Source organism: Equus przewalskii, chromosome 17 (assembly GCF_037783145.1).
Source record: "Equus przewalskii isolate Varuska chromosome 17, EquPr2, whole genome shotgun sequence".
NCBI lineage: Eukaryota > Metazoa > Chordata > Mammalia > Perissodactyla > Equidae > Equus > Equus przewalskii.
Window position 1 is genome coordinate 60,128,455 of NC_091847.1, and position 25,348 is coordinate 60,153,802.

At 36.1% G+C, this 25,348-nt stretch overlaps 1 protein-coding gene across 6 annotated transcripts in view; it reads right to left on the reverse strand.

The window, feature by feature from the left end:
* Positions 1-25,348, reverse strand: part of NCKAP1 (NCK associated protein 1) — a 94,585-nt gene that overhangs the window by 15,817 nt on the left and 53,420 nt on the right. For all 6 annotated transcript variants that reach the window (XR_011528467.1, XR_011528468.1, XM_070580388.1 and 3 more), the window contains 8 exons: positions 24,386-24,531; positions 22,506-22,638; positions 14,067-14,186; positions 13,321-13,460; positions 12,319-12,450; positions 9,602-9,820; positions 9,275-9,405; positions 8,903-9,000 (listed from right to left, as the gene is read on the reverse strand). Coding sequence is in view for 4 of the 6 variants with exons in the window: in XM_070580388.1 (XP_070436489.1) it covers positions 8,903-9,000; positions 9,275-9,405; positions 9,602-9,820; positions 12,319-12,450; positions 13,321-13,460; positions 14,067-14,186; positions 22,506-22,638; positions 24,386-24,531 (1,119 nt within the window). In the remaining 2 variants the exon portion in view is untranslated. The remainder of the gene's footprint in view (positions 1-8,902; positions 9,001-9,274; positions 9,406-9,601; positions 9,821-12,318; positions 12,451-13,320; positions 13,461-14,066; positions 14,187-22,505; positions 22,639-24,385; positions 24,532-25,348) is intronic.

The following is a 25,348-nucleotide window of genomic DNA, read 5'->3' on the forward strand; positions in this document are numbered from 1 at the left end:
TTTGGAAAGCCTGGATTTTTCAATTCAGTGGGTCTGGGTGCAAAGATATAGCAAGCATATTGTTCAAGTGCCACAGCAGTTTTGTTACAAGCCAAAAAGGCTGATGACAAATGATTAAGGGGAGCATGCAAAACACTACACAGAAAATCTATAAAAATAATTTTTCCTGTACCAGGATGAACTTTGTTTAGATTACTTGATATCATTTCAGATCATTTCTCTTTATGCTCCCAATCAGCTGTTCAACTCCCATTTTTATGTTTTACTCAACTTCTACAGTCACTGATTAGACTGCCTGCTCTCTTTGGGGCCAATTCGATACTCATCCCATCCTAGAACTTGATTCAATCAATACACACTCAAACTATATGTCCAACTTTGACAGTACCCATGCACCTTAAACATAATATCACATCAGTGCATCAAAGACATCACTGAATTTTAAATGCACCATTATCTTAGGTACCATTAAGAAAAAAACCTCTACCAATTAAAGTGACACAATGTTTTTCTGATATGTGATGATAAGACACATGCAATTTCAGAAATATTAATATAGGATCAGTGTGTTTTAGAACAAATAAATTATTGTTAGCACAGTTGAATTGATTCCAACTCCTAGCAACCCTGTGCACAGCAGAGCAGAACCCTGCCTGGTCTTTCTGCGTCATCCTCTCACCTTCAGGCACTATATCAGACAATGCTGCGCTGCTACTCATAGGGTTTTCATGGCCAGTTTTTCTCAAGTGGGTGGCCAGGTCCTTCTTCCTAGTCTGTCTTACGTGGAAGCTCCGCTAAAACTTGTCCACTATGTGTGACCATGTTGGTATTTAAAATACCAGTGGCATAGCTTTCAGCATCACAGAAACATGCAGCCACTACAGTATGACGACCGACAAAGGGGTTGTGTGATTCTCTAACTGAGAAACGAACCCAGGCCACAGCACTGAGAGCGCCAAATCTTAATCACTAGACCACCACTGATAAATTATAGTATATATTTAATAGTAAGGATACTACAATCATTTTTAAGATTCTACATTAGGCAATTTACAAGTAATCCCATTAATCTGATTCAAATGAGGGAGGTGATATTCTAATTTTACAACTGAGAAAACCAAGGCTCGAAGAAGTTGGATAACTTGGCCAAAGTTGCAGAGATATTAAACAGTGGAATTTGGAATTTGAATTCAGATATGCCTGATTTAAAAATCCATGTTCTTAATCACTAAAGAGGTGGTTCCCAATCTTTAGTGTGCATCAGAATGATCTGGAGGACTTCTTAATTAAAACACACATTCCTAGGTCCAGTCTCACAGGTTCTGATTTAGCAGGTCTGAGGTAAAACCAAAAACTGTACATTTTTAACAAGTTCCAAGGTAATGCTGCTGGTGATGTGGGGATTGCACTTTAAGAACAATTACCCTAAAGTATCTGTTTGCCCATTACCCTTTAAAAGAAAAAAAGAAAAGTTAATGTCATCTCCTCTTGAAGGTAATGGTTTACATAATTTTTTTCCTTTTTTCCCCTCAATTGTATGCTGAAATAGAGCTCTCTATATATTTAAAGCCATTGATTAATATCACTGACAAATGAAGTGAAAGCTGGAAGTAATACTAGGAAGTACCAACTACATGGTTTAGAACAAACTGATACAAATAGAGTGAAACAAATCAAGGGCACTAAAAGAAGAACTGGTTAAAAAAAGTGTTAAAATTTTGCCACAATTCATATTTAAATTTGCTACTTCATTTGAAAAATAAAATCTTCTAGGACTCTGTGAAGTACCAGAAGAAGTGATCCATAAAACGCCAAAACAATCCTTTTGGCAGGATTGGAAGGAGAAATTGACTCAATGGGCACAACTTCAAATGAAACACACCAAGAATTTTAGTAGGCAATAAGACTGGTTGTTTTCTTCTCCAGAAAATAATAAATACATTTTACCATGAGTGTACACGCATAGTGCTGACTGTCTGACACATAATTTATTCATAATCGTTAAATATAAAGATCATCTCCTATTTTATTGGAACACGAATTTATTCTTTGAAACAAAAAGATTCTCATCTAAAACAGGAACCAAAAACAATTAAGGTCATCTCTAAAATAAAAAGATGCAGCCATATAATATCTAGTTTTATGTTGGTTTAGATTAAACATTAAAAAAATAGAGAAAAAGAAAAGATAAGATGTTAACAGGACAACCTTAAAAATATTATAATTCCCCTCAAAACATTTTATGATCTAGGGGCTGGCCCCGTGGCAGAGTGGTTAAGTTCGCGCGCTCCGCTGCAGGTGGCCCAGTGTTTCGTTGGTTTGAATCCTGGGCGCGGACATGGCACTGCTCATCAAACCACGCTGAGGCAGCGTCCCACATGCCACAACTAGAAGGACCCACAACGAAGAATATACAACTATGTACTGGGGGGCTTTGGGGAGAAAAAAGGAAAAAAATAAAATCTTTTAAAAAAAAAAAAAACATTTTATGATCTAATTTCAAAAAAGACTAAAATGCTATTACATCATCATGTTCTAATGTGGAGAACATAAGTTACAATCTTTTCAGAGAGGTATACGGCAGTATCAGAAAAAATGTAAATGTTCATATCCTTTGATCCACTTTCAGAAATTTTTCCTATAGAAATGTTCAAACAAGTATGTAAACTATGTGGAAGTGATAGTTAAATGTAGAAAATTCTTCACATGCCTAAAACTCAGCTTCTTCCAGAAATCCACTGAAGTGAGAAGAAAAAGAATAAAAAGGCATAAACCTACAATAACAGAGGAAACAAGACCAAAGGAGAGAGAACAAATTCCTAGAAGATGGAAACTAGAACAAAGAAGTAGAGGTGAGAATTCTGATCATCAAGTTCTTGTTGTGGAGATAGAAGCTAATGCACACCTCAGGACCCAAGCAGGGCTCAGAAATTGTAGGCAGTGGCACAGAAAGGAAGGCTTGAGGTTGAAAACAAGCGGGTTACCACATGTCTGTATGGGGATTATTATGTACTCAATTTGTTCTCACTATCTTAAGAAGTAATGCAGCTAAAGAAGACACTAAATTCAAGGAACACCAGAAACAGGGTGCTCCTCGTTTGGTGGCAGGAGAGAGGCAGAATGACATAAGAATCATGGCAGCCAGCCAGATGTATTAAACCTCCTACCTCCACCCTCCACTGATCTCCCACAGACTTCCACTCCCCAGCTAGAACTCATTGTGTTTGAAAAACTATTTGTAGCAATCATTTAAGACTAGGATGAAGATAAACTTTCTCCAGAGTGGATTTTTGTTAGCTTCGGGCAAGCACCTTGGGGCACTACTAACATAGGACCGCCTTAACCCAGGTTCAAGGCTCGAGATTCCTTGCACAAAAAGAATAACACGGACAGGGCTGCAAATCCTGGAGAGGGGTGAATCACTTGCAGTTCACTGTTACCCTGCAAAGGTAACCTTTTGGGCAGTCCATGTAAAAAGGGTGACGGTGACGAAGAATTTAAGCAGACTTCCCACTCCCACTTTGGGTACGCCTGGGGTTTTGAGTATAGACTCCCTCACCCGACAAGGCCACCAAAACTACAGTTTAATCTTACAAATGCCACTTCTGGATCAGCAAATGTCCTCAGGTCAAAAGTGCTTTCCAATGTCAGGCTTGTCTCCTAGTTCCCACATTCTCCTTATTTTAGCCTAGAAATACCGATCTTTTTTCTCTCCTCTTTAAAAGAAGACTCTTTCTCTCTCTCTCTCTCTCTAGTTTTTTAAGTTGCCTATAGGGGACAACTAGATAACCTAGCCTACCAATACTGGAAGCAAAAATCTACATTATTTTGTTTTTCCAATTTAATAAACTAGATTATCCTAAGGAAAGTAATTTTGTAGGACACTTAAAGATGCAAAACAATTAGAATCATCACTGAATGAGTACTTTTGGAGATTTATTTCAATGAAATAGAAAAGTATACAACACATTGAACTTGTCTATATGAAACATCATTATATTATGATCATAAGATTTCTTATAGAATTAAATACAAGAATACACATGGAATTATGTTTCAGTACACAGAGGCTGAGAATATAAAATCATGAGTAACACCTTCTCTAGTTCTTAAATAATACACAAGTAGTTGAATCCAGAGAAATCTGGATTACATCTTGGGATTGTTAAGAGGCATTTCCAAGAAAATCACTGTAAAGCACTGTGCAATTCCAGAAAACTGAATCCTTAGGACTAACTTTGTTTTGAAGAAACTTAAATGATAAAGACACAATGTTAGAAAAGTAAAGCTTTCATATTTATGGTTGACCATATGAAGAAGCCTTTTGAAAGACATTTAATAAAATCAGGATTTACTACTTCAGAAGAAAGAAGTAAAAATAGAAAGCCCCTAAATACCAAAACATAATTGCATGATTTTCTAAAAGTCTTCCTACAACTAGCATTAAATCATTAATAAAATACACAAGTTTTTTAAAAGGTAAAATGAAAAGTCAAGTGAGGAAAATCACATAGAAAATTACCAAAATGCTAAAATCAAAAGTTTTAGAGAAAAAAATGTTTTAGTATCCTAAACCATCTCAGTTTTGGAGCATATTACATTTAATGAGAAACTCAAGCTAATTCACACCCATAGAGCTCAGAGATAATGAACCTAAGCTCTTACACAAGTCTCTTTTGCCTAGGTTTTGGACTTAGGTTTACTATTATCAAATATTTGAAAAAGAATCCAGCCAAGAAACAACAATCTCGAGTCAGAAAATTCAATAGCATTAAAAAAGAAGTTAACATTATTTATATTATTAACACATCAACTTTAAATTAAATTTTAATAATAGCTGAGAAAGAAAATATAGTCACCCCAAGATATGAGAGAAATGTTAAAACACAAGCTCCTTCCATTTCTTTTCAAGAATCAGAGTATTTGATAACATTAATACTTAAGGAAACAGCTAAGACAGTTATGTTTATAAAAGGATTACTAAAAGACTGACAAAATCTCAACTCAAAGATCTGGAAATAATGGACACTAGCTAACAAGATCAATTTTTAAAAGAGCAATAAAGTGACACTTAGGTCATAAAAAATTGTACAAAATACATGATGTGGAGAGCCACAGTTCAAGGTCAATATATATAAAAAAAAAAATCAAAGAAAACGTATCTGATTGCAAGTTGATATGAAAATAATATGGCACAGCTACCAAAAGTGTTAATGCTACCTTAAACTGTATTAGTAAGTACAGTATCCAGAGTAGGCAAGTGGCCCTCACTAATCAGATCTCTAGCGAAAGTTTACTGTCAGTTCAAAGCACTATTCTCTAAGAATGACACTAACAAGACAGAATTTGTACTGAAGAGAGGGAGACCAAATATAAATGTATTTCACATGGGGATGACAATAATACACAACAAAAATTTTTAAATATGTGAAGAGTGATCTTGTCAAAGGCAGTCTCTGCCTCCTGATGTAAGAATGAGGCCCAATCAAAAATTCCTATTTAGATATTGACTCAACATAAGTAGAGATACACAGTAATTGATAAGACTGCTTCATTTTCAAAAAGACCAGATCATCACCTATCACCTAGCATATGTGCCTGCATCAGATAAGGGTGGGTTAGACGACTACTAAGATTCTTTTCTTTTCTGGAGACAGTATAGCATGGCATTAGTATCAGCTCTAGAGCTAGGCAGACTATACGGGTTCAAATTTTAGTTTTACCACTTACTAAGCATGTGAGTCTTGACAAATTACTTAATCTTTCTTGGTCTTATTCTCCTAACTTGTAAAATAGGGACACTATCAGTTTTAAGGATTTAAAGTTAATAATATATGTGTAAAGAGCTTAGAAAAGTCCTGGAACAAAGTAAAGAGTCAAGAAAGCTAACTATTTTTATTTTTGCATCCAACAAATATTTACCAAGCACCTGCTACGTGTTGGATATTAACTTAGCACCGAGGCTTTAAGAGAGTTTATGCAGTCATCCCTTGGTACCCACGGAGGATTGGTTCCAGGACCCCCCCAATCCATTCCAAAATCCCTGGATGCTCAAGTCCCTTATATAAAATGGCACAGTATTTGTACATAACCTATGCACATCCTCCCGTATACTTTAAATCATCTCTAGATTCCTTATAACATCTAATACAATGTAAATGCTATGCAACTAGCTGTTACACTGTATTGTTCAGGGAATGAAGATAAGGGAAAAAAAAAGTCTGTACATATTCAGTACAGATACAACCATTGTAGACCTTTCTATCTGCAGTTGGTTGAATCCACAGATGTGGATCCAGAGATACAGAGGGCCGACTGTAACTGAGTTTTTATTCTAGTGAGAGTGACATAAACAGATACGTGACATGAGAGGTCACAAGTAAGATACACACAAAGCTGGATAAAGAGAATAAAAAGAAATAATGTAGAAAGTGTGGTCAAGGAAGGATATTCTGATATGGTGACGTGAAAAATACACAAATTTTATGAAAAGACAAGCTAAGACAATATCTCATTGAAGAGTGTTTTGAGATGAGGCAACAGCAAGAGGCCAACGAGGCTGGAAGAGTAAAGGAGGTGAGGAAAAGTGGAAGGCCAGATCCTACAGGGGTCTTGCAGTGCTGTTAAGGACATCAGATGCCTCTGAACTCTCATAGATACAATACAGAGAGATTCAAACAGGCTAATTTTATTACTACATCACAATACTCAATCCAACACATTAAATGGCAAAGAAGCACTAAAAACACTAACAATTCCAGAAGTATCTACTAATTTAGTCTGAGATTAAAAATAGTTGCCAAACTAAAACTACTGGGCCATAATTCTTCTATTACCTCGTACTGAAAGGAACACAAGAAAGTAAATTGGAGATGAGAAATTTGTTACCTGAGAACAGTAGGACAGAAAAGAGATCATGTATTTACAGGGAAATGTGTCTAATAAACAAAAATGATATTTCTTGTAAAGAACCAAAACTAGTATTGTAATGTTTATTTAAACTCACATAAAGTATAAAGTTTGTGTATTTAAAATCCACATTAGAAAGTCTAACAGTTGGTTTTTAAAAGAGAATGGTAGAGGAGGCTGGCCCCGTGGCCGAGTGGTTAAGTTCGCGCACTCCACTGCAGGTGGCCCAGTGTTTCGTCAGTTCAAATCCTGGGCACGGACATGGCACTGCTCATCAAGGCATGCTGAGGTGGCGTCCCACATGCCACAACTAGAAGGACCCACAACTAAAATATACAACTACATACCAGGGGGCTTTGGGGAGAAAAAGGAAAAAAATAAAATCTTATTAAAAAAAAAAAAAGAGAGAATGGTAGAACATTCTTTTAAAAAAGAATGAGAGGAGGGGTTGGCCCCATGTCCTGGTGGTTAAGTTTGGCATGCTCTGCTTCAGTGGCGTGGGTTTGAATCTGAGACATGGACCTATATCACTCATCAGTCATGCTGTGGCGGGGACCCACATACAAAATAGAGGAAGATTGGTACAGATGTTAGCTCAGGAGGAATATTCCTCAAGCAAAAAGAGGAAGATTGGGAGCCAGCTCCAGTGGCCTAGTGATTAAGTTCAGCACACTGTGCTTTGGTGGCCTGGGTTTGGTTCCCAGGCATGGACCTACATCACTCTGTTAGCAGCCATGCTATGCTGGCGGCCCACACACTAAAAAAATAGAGCAAGATTGGCGTGGATGTTAGCTCAGGGCGAATCTTCCTCAGCAAGAAAAAAGAAAAGATCAAGAGGATAACGATATGATAAACACCAAAATAATATTTACTCAGTACTTACTGTGTCAGGCACTATACTGAGTACCCGGGTGCTTGATATGTAGTACTTCATATAACTCTCTCAAAGTAAAAGGCTGGTGAGTTTAAATTTTGTCCAAAGTCAAAGTTCATAAGTGAGAGTTAGGACTGAAATTCAGATAGCCTGACTTGAAAGCTTGAGTTCTTAACCACTGGATAATGTTGCTTCTCCTTTTAGTCACACTGACTCTTGCCATCTATTTTATTCACTCAGCAAAATATTATTAATCTTATAGGAATTGACTTATCCAATAAATTTGATCAATTTTCAGAAAATCAGATTACCACATATAGACGTCTATATGCTACATTTGAAATGGAGGCTACTTATCAGTGCTATAGACTATTTTCTTAAGAAATTAAAAATGCAAGGCACAAATAACCACCAAAAAACTTTCACAAACAAAAAGGCATATTTTCTATTCTGCTCATAAGTTCAAGTTTTAGTGGCTCAAATTCCAATTCTTTCAAAAACTAGATACCTATTATATACACAGGCTTATTCAATATAAATCACCTTGGCACGGGGATGTTTCTAAAAGGCCTTCAAAAAAAGTTATTTAAAATGTTGTTGCTTCAGTTCTTTTATGTCTTTATTAAAACTCTAAGCATTCTAAAAACATTTTTCATTTAGCTTAAAAAGGGCATAAGACAATTTAAAAGATTGCATAATAGTAAGAAAAAACAGTAAGCGTAACAATGTTTGTATTTTAATCTGTGGAGAGTAACACATTCAAACTACAAATTTAAACAAATGACTCTGGCTGGAATTTTTAAACACGGTCATTCAAAGAAAAGCATCATGGTACAAGAGAATGAAGACTTGACCAAATGTCAAGAAATCTGAGTTTCAGTCTCCTTTAGTATGTCAATTCACCCCTCTAGGCTTTCAGTTTTTTCATCTGTAAAACAGAGAGAACTAAACTAAGATACTATTGAAAGGCCCTGCTGGCTCTATAATTTCATTTACATACAAGAACTTCCATGTCAGGTTAAAGTAATTAACATTCTGGCCTTGCTGTTCACAGTCTTGAAATGTTTTTCAGGAATTAATGTTTTTACTAAAAGCCCAAATCAATAAAGTCTGTATTACCTTAAGTTCAGCAACTTGTGATGAAATATGCCACATAAGGCTTTCGCTTAGGAACTTCATACCATAGGGGCCTAGTAGTTCTGATAACGACCTCATTTCTGAAAGGAAACATAATTAATTTTATACTTTGACAGAGCAAATACTTTAAGAAAATAAACGTTAACATACTGGAACATTCCATTATAGAAGCAAATTATTAATATAGAATCTTGAGAAAAGTCTCCAGAATAAGAAAAGTAACAAATGCAAAGGTAAGTCTAAGATATAATGTATGATCACGCATATAATTGAATGAAAATAGTCATAATAGAATCAAAATCCAAAAGAATCCAAGTTTCTTCATTCTTTAAAATATGTCATAGTATTATTCACCTGATATGTCAGAATATTCCTCTGCATTGAATGTTAATTCATTTTCTGTGGGTAGGTTCACAAATGCTTTCATTGCAGGGAAATAGGCTATATGACCATTGCTGACTTGTCTTAACAAGGTTTCCAAATACCTAAGGAGAAAAGTAAATATATGACCAGGAGAAATTGTTTAATTCAGAATTTATTATGGTATACATTCCTGCATATATTTTAAGTTGACCAATAAATTAACAGGAATGAGCACTTATTCAAAAGAAAATAACTTTCCTAAGTAGTTCATTACAAAGACACTTTATATCACTCCAAATTTCTAAATGTGTTCCTTACCAATTTGTGTATAGACTTGTAATGGTTGGCTCTCCATGACTGTCTAAATGTTGTGTTTGTTGAAGAAGAACATTATTAAATACTCTTGTAATATCAATTTGCACATAGTTTTCTATTGACTGGAGTACAGTCATGTATGCTCTTACACTTGTTAGAAGCTCTGATGGTTTTGCAATTTCCTGTGTGGCTTGATTATACATAGTCATTCCAACAATTGACCTGGGGGAAAAAGAGTAAGAAAAGAGCCCTTAACTTTTGCATTTATGTCAACAGGCCATTCACCCTCTGATCTCTATTATTAAATAAGCGATAAAAATTAATTTTAAATAAAAATTCGTTAGAAAGCCATGCAATTACTATCATTATTTTCCAAAGAAACAACAGAAAAAAAAGAATGAATACCAAAAAGCTACAATGAAATGGGAATGCAAGTGATCAAAAAAATTCTAAGGACATCAGTAATAAAAATGACTTAAGGATAAAGGGGGTTTAAAAAGTTCCTTTAACATGATATGTGGTCTGTAGCAAGTACAATGGACTATTTAGGCCATAGCTTGAATTCACCTGGGACTGTGATGTGCCAGTAGTTTTTTAGGCTTTATATATATTACTTACGATCCAAATAACTTTACTATGTAGTTACTATCACCACCATTCCACAGATGGAAAAAACTAAGGCTCAGAACTCAAGTAAACTAATCTGATCAAGGTCACTTTCCTTGGAAGTGGTGGGTCTAGGGTTTGACCCACGATGGCCTAACTTAGTGCTGCCTCTCAGCAAAATGCATGACATTCAAAACAAGGCAATAAATAATTTCATCATTCTTTAATCACTCACAGCACACAAAACACAGTTCTATTTGGTTTATATCCTAAGAAACTGTATAAGCCTAAAAGGAAACAGAAATTTTGAAAATATTTTCCTAAACTGGCCACCCCATTTCACTGTCTTTAAAGCTCCCTGAGCATTAGATTTGCAAAGATCTTAGAGCTGTATTTCTAAGGATGAATCCTTAAAGACGACAAACCTCATCACTAGAAACAGTCCCAAAACACCAACTCAAGACAAAAACTGCTATCCTTGTATACAGCCTCTAAGTCCTAAGATTGTACTCAAGTGACGAGCAAAATTCAACCGACTAATACTCATAACCTATTTCTCCTGGTACAAAAATCTTTCCCAGGTAATCAAGTTTACAGGCTTGCCTTGATCCTGATCACTAAGCAGTTTGGTAAAAAGAACATCTGCTTCTCCATGGATTAATGGACCTGACTATTTACAGAAGGAAAACAAGGGAGCTATAAACTAAACCCCACCTTCCACCCACCACTCCACCACCCCCACCTGGTTGAAAATAATAAATACCACAGGGTATAATGTCCCTTTGGTCTAAATACTAGAGCATTCTGGGTTTCACTGTCAGGGTGCCTGCTTACTAAAAGAGAGCAAAAGACAGTCTTTGTTCAACACCAGACTCTTCTCTAGGCAACTGATGGCTTAACACTCAATTTACCACCCATTTATATAGTCTCCTATTTTGTTCTCTAATTGTTGTAGCTCTAAGCTTTATACTGTTTCATTACTATTCATGGTACTTAAAACATTGTTAACCATATGGTACAAATACTATTTGTTAATGACTACAAAACTTTGAAAAACTTTTGGCAAAATTTTGCTTTATAAATTGCTTTAAGCCTTTCAAAAAAAAGTTGTCAAATCAATCACTATTTTCTTTGATAAATAAATGTGTAATTTTAGGAAAAGTTTGAAGCAACATTTATAAAACTGAAAGGTTTCTGTCTTACATGCAATAACATTTCAAGAAACATATATACAACTTACAAAACTCTAATTAGAATTGAGCACCTCAAAAGTCTAGAATTCTACTGGCACAACAGCATAGATCTGAATTCAGAAAAGACTTAAGAGTTCATCCAGTCCTGAGGTTTTCAAACATTTGACTATGACACACTGTAAGATATGTATGTAGCATGATAACTCAGTACACACACATACACATAACTGAAAAGTTTCATGAAGGAATATTTCCACTTATTACATACAATGCACAGATTCCGTTTTATTTCTTTTTGGAGGAAGATTAGCCCTGAGCTAACTGCTGCCAATCCTCCTCTTTTTGCTGAGGAAGACTGGCCCTGAGCTAACACCCATGCCCATCTTCTACTACTTTTACATGTGGGACTCCTACCACAGTATGGCGTGCCAAGCAGTGACATGTCCACACCCGGGAGCTGAACTGGCGAACCCCAGGCCACCAAAGCAGAACGTGCGCACTTAACTGCTGCACCATCGAGCTGGCCCCGCACAGATTCTTTTTATTCTTCCTTCTTTCCTTTCCTTCCCTCCCTCTTCTTTCTTAAAATGTTGACTACAACCTTCTAAACTGATTTCATCACCTTATTGGGTTACCACCTGCCTGCTGAAATACACTGATTTGCTCCGGTCTTCTCATTCTGCTTACAAGGAAGCCAAGGATCATGGAGATTAATGGCTTGTCCAGTGTTACAACTAGTTAATAACCAGTACGGGACAAGAATCTGGGTAATTTAAGAAATTCCCAGTTCATTATTCTTTATACTATATCAGTTCTACTAATGCTTCTCATCATAAAAGGAAACACTGTATAGATATGAAGAATAAATATAACAAACATTAACTGAACCAACAACCCAAAACAGTTTATATTCTTTCTTACTTAGTAAAGCGGATTTCCAGATGAGAAGTCAAATATTCTCGGGGGGTAAAGGTATGCTCCCAAACCACCATGTTTGGTACGTAATTTATAGAGAAACACAACTCAGAAAGTGCAGTGTGCAATTTATCAAGGCTGAAAAAATATTAATAAACAGTAAATAAAATTTTCAACATTTCATCATAGCAATACAAAATTAATTTTATAAACATATCAGATCTTACTTGGAGAAAATAATTACAGAATCCAATTTTTTTCCTCTCCTAAACTGACGAGGTTCAAAATCTTTAAGGGTATCGCTAACATATGAGAGCAACCTTATAAAGACAGTGTCATTCATTTGTTTCTACATTCAGATGATAATGACTATATTAACTTAATACCCAAGGAAGAGCTGATTCTGCACTCATAAATACAATCACTTCCAACTCCTGCTGTACCTTCTGTTGTGGAGGAAGAAAATTATCTACAAAAATGGCAAATAGCTTGCTTAATGCAGGAAACAAGGAAGTATGAAATTTACTTTAAACAAAAAAATATTCATCCATTATTGCCCACCTATGCCTCCCCTTCAAACAAACAAACAGCCTTGAATGCCATCTAGTCTGACACATCCATTTTAAAATGATACTAGGTATGTTCTAATATATGACAACATACCAAAATAAAGTCTCAGATATCTGATTTTAAATAAATTGAAAATTACCGATTGCTTATACTGTGCCCCCCCACCAAATTTTTAGACAGGTTCTTGGCCTTCACTATTCAGTATATAAAGACAAATATCATCTATTACATGTATTTTCTTCAAAAATTCAAAATCTGTATTTTAGGATGAAATAAGCACTAACTGGCTAATCAAGTTCACAAAAATAAAAAAACTAATGACTAGGAAATGAACAATTTACAATTACTAGCATTTCCTCAGTACTAAACGCCACACAAAAACATGAAAAAACCTCTTCTACGTGTAACAAAAAGATACAATAAAAGTGGAGGGCTTACTTGGTCACCACCAGCCTGTTTTTCCTCATGCTCTCCACTCCTGGTTTTTCCCTTTCAGGTTCCCCTTTCTTACCAGTCTGTTTTTTTGACTTCTTATTCACTGCTTGACTAATGGTTTTGGCACAATGCTTGGGCAGCAACTACATTTAAAAAGAAATGAAATCTTTACATTACTTTGAAAGCACAGTAACTATTGAAGCAAACCTCAGCTGAATCCAGACTGCGTAGCAATTACCACGCGAGCACTACTGTGAGGAGGACAGTTTACCTAGCCAGCTTGGGGGAAAACAGAAATAGGTAAATCTTTTGTGAAGAAACAGTTCATAGAGGAAGTTATACCAAGGCCACAGTTTAAAGGATAAGTGAAAACATATCAGGCAAACAAGGAAATGAGAAAGAACATTTTACTGGAAGGAAAATGGCCTATGAAGAACAAAACTATGTTAGGACATGATGTGTTCACAATCTTGTGAGTACTATTAGGTGGTGGAACAGAAAGCGCAGGGGAGAGTAGGTAGGTTGGAGCTATCAGGAAGGGACTTGAATGCCAAGCTAGAGGTCGGATTTTAAACAGAAAGCAATCCTAAAGACAGCGGTAATTTTTTAAAAACCTACTAACAGGGCTTCACAATAAGAGGTAATGAGATTTCCTGAAAGTCTGAGAATAAAAAAAAATTGGCTAATAGCTAATTTTCTTGCCTTCATACACAAATTTTCTATCTGTAAGGAAACACTTAAATTATTACCTGGTCACTAAGAGTACACTGCTCTGTGCAGATATCAGTGATGAGATTTCGAGCTTGTTTGGCCATTTCATCCAGAAACATATTACATAAGGAAAGACTGCGATCTCCAATGTGATGTCGCTGTTACAGCAGAATAACAATAACAATAATAAAAGTTACAAGAAAGTAGTTTGAATTAAAACACAACATGGAAAATAAGCTTAAAGTCTATTCTACAATAAGTAGTGGAGGTGGGAAATGTTATAGATTTCTTTTATCTCTTGTAAGAACTTATCTACCATATTGCATTTGCATACAAATGACATGAAATACATATTTTGTGATTATACAAGTAAACTATGATTAGAAGGAATCTTAAAGAACCAGTATTTTCCTTCACTAGAAAAACTATTAATTTAGTATTCAAATTCCACAATGTCCTATATCCAGTTCTTAAATACTAAAATGTCAAGCAGAAGATGTGAAATAACAGATTTAATGTTTTCTAATCTTACCTGATTTTATATGCATATAAATCTTGACACAACAAACAACTTTGTAGTGTATAAACAGAAAAGAAAAGCTCAAATATTTAAAACTGTTAGAAATCGAGTCAGTAAAACAAACAAATTCACAAGGCATTTGATTCCCCAAAATCAAACTCCCTATCCCAGAGGACAGAGAAAAAGCTGACTATGCATTTTCTGAACACCACAGGGGAAAAAAAGAACATTGTATTTAATTTTTAGGAGACTTTATAAATATATATATGTAGACACCCACTCAAATCCATCCATCTGTATCTACAGGATTCTGTATCTTTTTAGTTTTGGGGGATGTTGCAATAGTTTAATAGGTTTTTCTTGTCAATGGTAACTGGAATGTTGAGTATATAATGCTGTACAATTCTGTACTATACATTTGTAATACTTTACAAAGAGACAAATTTTAAAAAGTTTTCCTTCCTTGATGGTCCATAATTATATAACATATAGCAATTATATACATTATTTCTCTGCTGCTGTAATAAATGTAAAAGAATATAAAAATACTTAAACATGCAAAATAATTATATTCCTAGATCTATCATGATACCTTATTAACATATTTTATTTAAAATACCCTTTAAAACTTTAATAGGAAGCCAAATCAAAAGGGATCCCCAGGCCAGGTAATGTTAAATATTAGTTCACTTTACTTAAGGAATGATTTCAAATTATAAACATCTAAGAGTTTTGTTTAACTGAATTCTGACTCCTGAAAGATAAAACATGTCCTTTGCTGCCACTTCTTCCTGGAAAAAGAATACTGAATTAGCACTGCTTCAAACTTACTAGACTAACATCTAAAATACAGATCTGATTTCACTACTCCTCTTCAAGAGGCTCAGAAATTCTGAGACTGGAAAACAAAACAACTATGGTTTCTTAACATGTCACAAGTCTCTCCATGATCTAGCTGCTCTCTGTCTCTGGCTGCAGGGCTGAGAACAGACTTTAGAAGGACAACGGCAGAAGCAGAAAGATCATTTAGGAGACGTAACAAAAATCCAGGCAAAATATGATGTGGATTGGACAAGAGTGAGAAGAGGCAGGAGTTCAGATATATATAAAGGTAGAGCCAAAAACATAAAAGGCTCCAAGGTTAGGGGTGGGTTAAGATGCAGAGAATTAACAGTTCTATTCTGGACATGTTACATTTCAGATGACTAAACATACCTAAGTTGCAGCTGGATATAGAGAAAACCTAGAGATGAAGGGAAGAGTTAAGGGTGGAGACATAAATTTGAGAAACAACAGCATATGGAAGATTTTTAAACGGTGAGACTGGAAAAGATGAATGAACTACTTCTATACTCAAAAGTACTGACAGAGGAACACAATTACTAGTTTCCCATTAGTTCTGGCTGTCTCTATCTGGGGACCCTGCTGACCTAGCAGGGTGTGAATTTCAAATCTGGTTCAAAACATACTGCCTTTCTGCAAATTCATTTTAAGTATTCCAGCTCAAACTGAGGCCTCAGCATTAAGAAGCTGTTTTGGAGACTTTTCCCATAATGTTTTTGATCTAAATGCGCCAAATGGCTAAAATCAAAATTATAATGCTAGACTGCACTGAGAACTATGCCCACCAACTTACTCTACCCTCACCCTTATGTGAATTCCTTCAATGCTTCCAGAGTGCCCCATGCATATTTCGACCACAGCACAGATCATCAGATCAGAGATTTGTTAAGGGTTGAAATTGTATCTTCACATCTTTTTATCACAGGATTTAACAAGGCACAGCTGGAAAATAACAGGCTTTAATAAATTAGCTAAATGAAAAACAGAACATTGCCACTTACTAGCTTCATGACTACAGGGAGAAAAAAACACATCAGTCCACTAGAGACTTTCTTCATCTGTAAACTAAAGGTAATTAGCTGTACTGCCTATGTTGTCACTGCAAGAATTAAATGCAACAGAAGAATGCCATATAAGTTTTATGGTTCTATAAATATATAAACACATTATTAATTACCTGTTGTAATTACTTGATAAGAATTCAGTCTTGCCCTATTAAGGAACCATAACTTTACCAACTAAATGAGGCAAAAACATTAAAATAAATGATACAAAGTAGACAATGACATATAATCATGATATAAAGTGCAATGAAAATATGGTAAAGGAGGGACAAATTCTAACTGGATAAATGCTGAAAATCTTTATGGAGGAAGTCGAATTTAAGCTGAGCACTGAAGAAGAAATAAGAGTACAACAGGTAGAGCTGCAGTGAAATGAATTTTATGTATAGGGAAAAGCCTTTAAGAGGCCTAAAAGTAGACAAGTAAATTAGTATGATTTGTATAACATGGACTAATTATAATTACTAAGGAGTGGAAAGCAGAAGATAAGAATGAGGGTAGAGTCCATCAACAGAGGAGTGGATAAACAAAACGCAGTATATACACACAATGGATTATTACTCAGCCATACAAAAGAAGGAAGTTCTGATACATGCTACAACATGGATGAATCTTGAAACAGTATGCTAAGTGAAATAAGCCAAGTACAAAAGGACAAATAGTGTATGATTCCATTTATATGAACTATCTAGAATAGGCAAATTCATAGAGACAGAAAGTAGACTAGAGGATAACAAGGACAGAAGGGATGGGGAGTTACTGCTTAATGATTACAGAGTTTCTGCTTGGGGTGATGAAAGTTTTGGAAATAGATAGTGGTGATGGTCACACAACACTGTGAAGGTAATTAATGCCACTGAACTGTACATTTAAAAATAGCTAAAATGGTACATTTTTATATTCTACCTATATTTTTCAATCACAATTTTTTTTAAAGGCCAAAAAGAGACACTGGGAGTAGAGATCAAATTGTTGAGGATTTTAAATGCCTGACTGAGAAATTTTTACTTTCTCCAAATGCAATGGACAATCCCTGACAGTTCTTTAAGAAGGAAAGAGACACTCTAGTGGCAGTATCTTAGTCTTAAAGATAGAAATATTGAAAGAAGGAGAACTATTTAAGAGTACATATGGAGAATATTAAAAATATGAACTACAATAGTGACAACAGCAATGGAAAGTAGAGGATAGATTCAAGAAATGATACTACACAAGTAAAATTAAGAGGACTTGACGGGTAATTTAGTGGGAAGGATGATGAGGAGGAAAAAATTAAGTATATCTTATGTATCAACCTTGTGGGAAAAAATCTATTAAATCCAAAAAATTTGTAACTATATTAAAATTTGTGGTGTTAATATCCTCACAAATATTAATCCTAAAAGTACTCCCTAATAAACTTCCTGCAGGCTAATCTCTGTCTCAGAGTCTGCTTCTAATGGAATGCTAGAATATAATCTGCAACAAATGTTACCTAATGCTTAAAGATATTAACAATGCTACTGCTATCTGTAAGTTTCTTTTCTACAAGTTCTACAGTTCTAAGTAAAGGGACTTAGCACTAAGTTCAATTATAAAGAAATATACCATTTAGTTTTAATATATATTCTTACCACACTCATAAAGTGATATTTCTTCTTTAAAGATTAAAAGGAATACTGAGTACATTTTTTACATACTTGGTATCAATAAAACTACTGTGTAGTTCAATCATTCAATAACTGTGTATGCCTACGTGTGTGTGTCTTACAAATACCAGCAAATCTGGGACATCAGCAACGTGGCAGAGTGAGCTGTTCCCTTTGTCTCTCCTCCTCCGAAGTAAAACTGAATGGACATTTGTTGATCAACAGAGGATATCCACACAACACATCAGGACGCCTGAGAGACCAGTGCTGCTGTACATCTGAAGATGGATAGACTACCCTCAGGAGATAGCGGAGCTTGGTGAGCAGTCTCCAGCCCCCAGGCAGTGCAGTACACGCATGCTACTGATCTCCCGGCTGAAGCGCTCATAGCACCACTGCAGCACCAAGGGCCTTGGCAAGTGCCTTGACTCAAATGTGGAAACAGGTGATGGCATCCCTGAGCCCTATGTGATTGCTTCCCCATCCATGGGAGAGTCCAATGGGAGTGGCTTAGGCTCAGACCCAGTGAGGTGGCCCCGCCCACCAAGCACAAAGGCTTGTGTGACCTAGGAGCAGACAGCGGCAGAGCTGTGAGCATGGGCGAACAAGCTGCTGGCTGCCTCAAACACCCATAGTACTGCTGCAGTCCCAAAGGGGAAGTGCAACTCAGTGAGACTGCGGGGCAGGTGGCAGCAGCCCTGAGCCCACATGTGATCACTCTCTCCACCAGTGGGAGAGTCCACAGTCCCACCACAGTCCCAGGGAACAGCTATGGCTCAGATCCAGTGAGGAGGTCCCGCCCATCAAACACAACAGCTGGTACAACCTAGGACCAGACAGTGGCAGAGCTGGAGTCTAGGCGAATAAGCTCCCGGCTGCCATGAACACCCATAGTACCACTGCAGTCCCCAAGTGGGGAGGGCATCTGGGCAGGACTGTGGGAGCAGGTGGCAGCAGCTTGGAGCCCCTGTGTGATTGCTTTCCCATTTGGTGGGAGGCCCTACAGGGCCACTGTGATCCCAAGGAGCGGACCAGGCTGGGACAGACACAGCTGACAGGGATCCTGGTGGGCTCAGATTACACAGGTCCTGCCCCCTCCCCCTAGTGGCGGCAAGTAGAAACTGCAACCAAAGTCTGTCTATGTGGAGGCACAAATCCATGCCATCAAGCACTATGAAAAAAAATATTAAATCCCCAGACCAGAAGGAAAATGACAAGTACCCAGAAATCAATACTGAAGGCCTAGAAATTTATAATTTAAATGACAGAGAATTAAAAATAGCTATCATAAAAAAACAAGTTAAAAGAAAATACAGAAAGACAGTTCAAAGAAATCAGGAACAAATTTAATAAACAGAGGGAATTCTTCACAAAAGAGACTGAAACTATAAAGAACCACCAATCAGAAATGTTGGAGATGAAAAACACAATGGATGAGATAAAGAAAAATCTAGACTCCTTGAACAAGAGCTGATATTGTGGAGGAAAGAATTAACAGTCTTGAGAACAGAAATATAGAAATGTTTCAGATGGAGGAGGAGAGGAACTAAGACTAAAAAGAAATGAAGGAAGTCTCCGAGAAATATCCGACTCAATAGGAAATGCAACATAAGGATTATAGGTATTCCACAAGGAGAAGAGAAGGAGAATGGAGCAGAAAGCTTGTTCAAAGAAATAATAGCTGAGAACTTCCCAAATCTGTGAAAGCAGCAGGCAATCCATGTGACAGAAGCCAACAGATCTCCAAACTGCATCAATGTAAAAAGACCTTTTCTAAGGCATATAGTAGTAAAGCTGGCAAAAGTCAATGACAAAAAAAATATTAAGGGCAGCAAGGTGAAAGAAAATAACTTCCAAAGGAACCCCTATCAGGCCTTCAGCGGATTTCTCAGCAGAAACCTTACAGGCTAGGAGAGAGTGCAATGATATATTCAAAATTCTGAAAGACAAAAACTTTCAGCCAAGAATACCCTGTCCAGCAAAAATATCCTTCAGATACAATGGAGAAATAAAACCTTTTCCAGATAAACAAAAGCTAACAGAGTTCATTGCCACAAGATACCCCCTACAAGAAATCCCCAAGAAGGCCCTCATACCTGAAAAAAAAAAAAGAAAGGGGTTACAAGACCCTGAGCAAACAGATAGATAGACGAAATCAGAAAATTGCAGCTCTCTATCAGAACAGGTTACCCAACATTTAATGTAACATTAAAGATAAGGAGAAGGAAAACACCAAAAATAAATATAATCTTGTCTTTTTAACCACAAACTTCCAACACAAGAGGGCATAATATGTGACAATAACAACTTAGAAGCGGAAGAGGCAAGGGATGGAATTGGCTTGGTCCAAGGAATTAAGAGGCTATCAGACAATGGACTATCTCATCTACAAGATTTTTTATACAAACCTCATGGTAACCACTAAACAAATAATTAGGACAGAGACACAAATGATAAATACAGAGAAAACTAGAAAAAAAGTATCAAAAACTACCTAACTGAAATGGTAGTCTGAAATACACAGGACAAGAAACAAAAGAAATGCAGAAGAACCAGAAAACAAGTGCTAAAATGGCAGCATTAAGACCTCATATATCGATATCAGTCTAAATGTAAATGGACTGAACTCTCCAATCAAAAGACACAGAGTGGTGGGATGGATTAAAAAACAAGACCCAACAATATGCTGCCTCCAGGAAACACTTCTCAGCTCCAACAATACTCCAAGCTAATGGCAAACAAAACAAAACAGGTGTTGCCATATTTAGACAAAGTAGACTTCAAGATAAAACAGGTAGGGCCCAGCCCAGCGGCACAGCGGTTAAGTTCACATGTTCCACTTTGGCAGCCCAGGGTTTTCCAGTTCAGATCATGGGTGTGGACATACCCACTGCCACACCCCTCATCAAGCCATGCTGTAGGAGGTGTCCCACATATAAAGTGGAGGAAGATAGGCACGGATGTTAGCTCAGGGCCAGTCTTCCTCAGCAAAAAGAGGAGGATTGGTGGCAGATGTTAGCTCAGGACTAATCTTCCTCGAAAAAAAAAGATAAAATGGGTAAAATGGGACAAAGATAAAATGGGACAAAGAGGGGCAGTATATAATGATAAAAGGGACAATCCACCAAGAAGACATAACACTTACAAATATTTATGCACCCAACACAGGAGCACCAAATACATAAAACAACTATTAACAAACCGAAAAGGAGATATTAACAACACCACAATAATAGTTGGGGACCTCAACACCCCACTTACAACAATGGACAGATCATCCAGACAGAAAGTTAACAAGGAAATTGTGGAATTAAATGAAAAACTAGACCAGATGGATTTAACAGATACATATAGAACACTTCATCCAAAAACAGGAGATTACACATTTTTCTCAAGTGCACATGGAACATTCTTAAGGATAGACCATATGTTGGGAAACCAGGTAAGTCTCAATAAATTTAAGACTGAAATAATATCAAGCATCTTTTCCGACCATAATGCCATGAAACTAGAAATCAACTACCAAAAAAAAAGCTGGGAAAGGTACAAAGATGTGGAGACTAAACAACATGCTACTGAACAACCAATGGATCACTGAAGAAATTAAAGGAAAAATCAAAAAATATCTGGAGACAAATGAAAATTAAAACACACCATAACAACTCATATGGGATGTAGCAGAAGTGGTCCTAAGAGGGAAATTCATTGCAGTACAGGCTCACCTTAACAAACAGGAAAAATCTCAAATAAGCAATCTCAAACTACACCTAACAGAATTAGAAAAAGAAGAACAAAGCCCAAAGCCAGTAGAAGAAGAGAATTAATAAAAATTAGAGCAGAAATAAATGAAATTGAAACAAAAAAGACTGTAGAAAGAATCAATGAAACAAAGAGCTGGTTCTCTAAGGAGATAAACAAAACTGACAAATCCTTAGTCAGACTCACTACAAAAAAAGAGAGAAGACTCAAATAAATACTGACAAATTTTAATTCTGTTTACTATATCTACTATATTAACAAGTCATGAAATTCTTCTTTGACATGGTTATGTTTGGTCAGTAATCTGTACACTCAATTTTCAAGTCTTCAATGATAGTTTCAGACTTACAGTAAGCATACAAAATCAATTACTGTATATAACTTTACCATAAACATTAGTACCTGGCCCACGATTTATTTTAATAAAGTTAATTCCAAGTACCTTTATGCTATGTTCTTATAAAAATGTATGTATGTTTATCTATCCAAATATATTATATCTATATCACATATCTATTCAAGCATTCTTCTGATTCTGCATAAGGATGCATTAGGTGGGAAGTTAGATTAGATAATTATGACTTTGTAAACATTTAGTCAGCTACATGTTTGGTCTAGTTTATTCTGCATACCATATGAATCACAGTAATACTCTGAAATTACCTCTTCTGGACACAGTTCATGAGTGCAACTCATAAAATGAGTGCAAAGTAGTGGAAATGCAATTGAGTATCTTGACTGAGATGGTAACTCCAAACACTGTTGAAACATCTTCTCAAAAGCACGACTATAAAAACTACACAAGGAAACAAATTAAAAATTAGAATCACAATTTTTATAGTTAAAATTAAAATTTTATGATACAGGACCTTACAGTTAATTTAACTGAATGAAAGTTACCAACTGGTAGCACTTATTCCCTTAAGAAGAGAATAGTTATTTTTCCAAAGAGTACCTCTTACACATCAATAATCATTCTGGAGTAATAAAAATATTTTTATAATATTAACAAATTTTAAAATAAAAACAAAATAAACCATATCTATGGCATATGAGTATGTGACATTCAAATCTTACATCATCAAATTTCATCAAAGCTAAGTCACAATCAATTGCAAGAAACATCATTATTTTATGTCCTACTAAGAAAGAAACACACTGCCAATTCAAAGACACACCATTAATTTTAAATTACTTCTGAACTTAAGAGAGATTAAATCTAAAATAATGTGAGGCAATAAAATATAGTACATCTTGGAATAATAAGACAAACAGAATTTTGCAGACAAAATAAGAAGGTGGCTATGAGAAAATATGGATAAAAATTAATTAAATATGACCGAAAATTGCAAATTTTAAACATTACTCAAACTGCTTTTATTTCCAAGAAAAGGAAGAGGACTTTCTAATTGCTATATCCTTCTATCACAATAGGAACCTTTCTGTAGCTCAAAAATATCTAACCATATAATGTTCCTTTGTCTTTCCAAGGTAGCCTCTGGGTCAGAGAACAGTACAGGGTTTCAAATAATCTTTAAAATTCCTGCAAATTTGACATGTCATGTGTTGTGTTTCATAAATTCCTTTAAGAGATCCCTTATGCTTGCCCTGTCTGGTGATTCGGATTTCTTCTGCAATACTGCTAACTAAAGCCATCCTAAAACAAACTGCCAAAATCAGTGTGGATTGTGTTATTTTCCAAAATAAAAGCAATGAGAAGCTTTTCATAATGATCTCTATTCAGTAGACGGAAACTAGCACTATCCACTGAGATTATCTCAGAGTTTTAGAAATAAGGGGACATACTAGGTTATTCTGATCAGCTTCCCTAAAGGAGCAAAGGCCAAGGAGCAGAAATAGAGTTGATATTGTACAGCTTTGGAGCCAGAATACTTGAATTTGAATCCTGGCTCCACTGTTTATTAATCTGATCAAAATCAAGTTCACTTATTCATTCAAACATTTATTAAGTACTTACTATGTTAGACACTAAGGAAACAGAAACAGGATCTTCCTTCAAGGACCACATTATGTGGGGAGAAGGAGAGGGGGAAAAGTTATAAACTACTAAGTATAAAGAAAAGAGGGCATGATAAAAGCAAAAGTGAGTGGGGCACAATGGAGAGGGCAGTCACCACATCATCATATTAACATCTAATTTAATATTGCAGAGTGACATTACTTGGTATTTAATTTCCAACATTTGTTCTATTTGGTCTTGATCCACACTTCTTTCCCCTCAGCCTAATCATGCAAAAAAGCGTCCTAAGGCAATCTGAAGTGAGTGTATTTCACCTCTTCAAAAAAGGTGTAAAAAATAAATTCACATAAGTAAGAGTTGTTCTGACAGAAAATTAAAAATAAAACATAAAATCTCAATTTGTTAAACTTCTTTTTGTTGGCAAGTTGTCCACTATTCCCTTTATTCTTAAGAGTCAATTCTTGAACTGGGTTAAGGACTACAGTAACATAAAGGCAATCAAGAAACATATCTTTGAATACTAAAAATTTAGAATTCTGATTTGAAGAAAATTACAACATACCAAAATATAGAGAGATCTGATGTTTCCACCAACATTTCCACCAAAGAATCTACCATTTTTGTATGAAAAATTATTGTATTCATCATCTTTCCAAGTTCTCTGTGATCGCCAAGGCTGAGTGAAGCCTTGGAGACACTGGTATAGGCCTGTAGAAGCGCAACAGGAAGAAAAGCAGTTCAGGCAGAGACCAGTGACTTCAGCCTCGTCATTCTACAGGAAAAAATACCTGCTACTGAAAACATATAAAGTTTACTGTGACACTCTATCAGTAACATCATCTTTTAAAAATTGTCTATAGTGACCCAAACTTGAAATTCCCATCAAGAATTTCTTTAAAAAAATAAATTGAAATACTACTGTCCATAAAATAGAATATATGAGTTATCCATCACGAATCCCAAAGGAAGTGAAGTTACAATATCAAAATTATAAAACCATGAACTGTTATGTTGACCCTCCCAAAAGAAGTTTTCAAACTAGTTTGAGAGAACAGGTACCTAGGAAACAATTAGATGAAAGTAAGTATTGCACATGTTGATTCAGGGAGTGTTAGATTATATTGAATCATTAAAAAGTGGATAGTGGGGCTGGCCCAGTAGCGTAGGGACAAAGTTTGTGCACTTCGCTTCGGTGAGGTGGGGTTCATGGGTTTGGATCCCAGGCAAGGACGTACACATTGCTCGTGAGGCCATGCTAAGGTGGCGTCCCAGATACAAAACAGAGGAAGACTGGCACAGATGTTGGGGGGGGGGGGGGCGGAGGGAGGGAGGGAGGGAGGGGGAGGGAGGGAGAGAGAGAGGGAGATATGGATATGATCAAAATCAGATCATTTGTATCTCTTGTGAAGATTTGCTCCTTCTTGTAGTAATACTTTATACTAAAAACTCACTTTACTTGCCCTTGCCTCACTGTTTGCCCTTTTCCTGTGTAGGCTATTTTCCTATTCAAATTCTACCCGTCGTT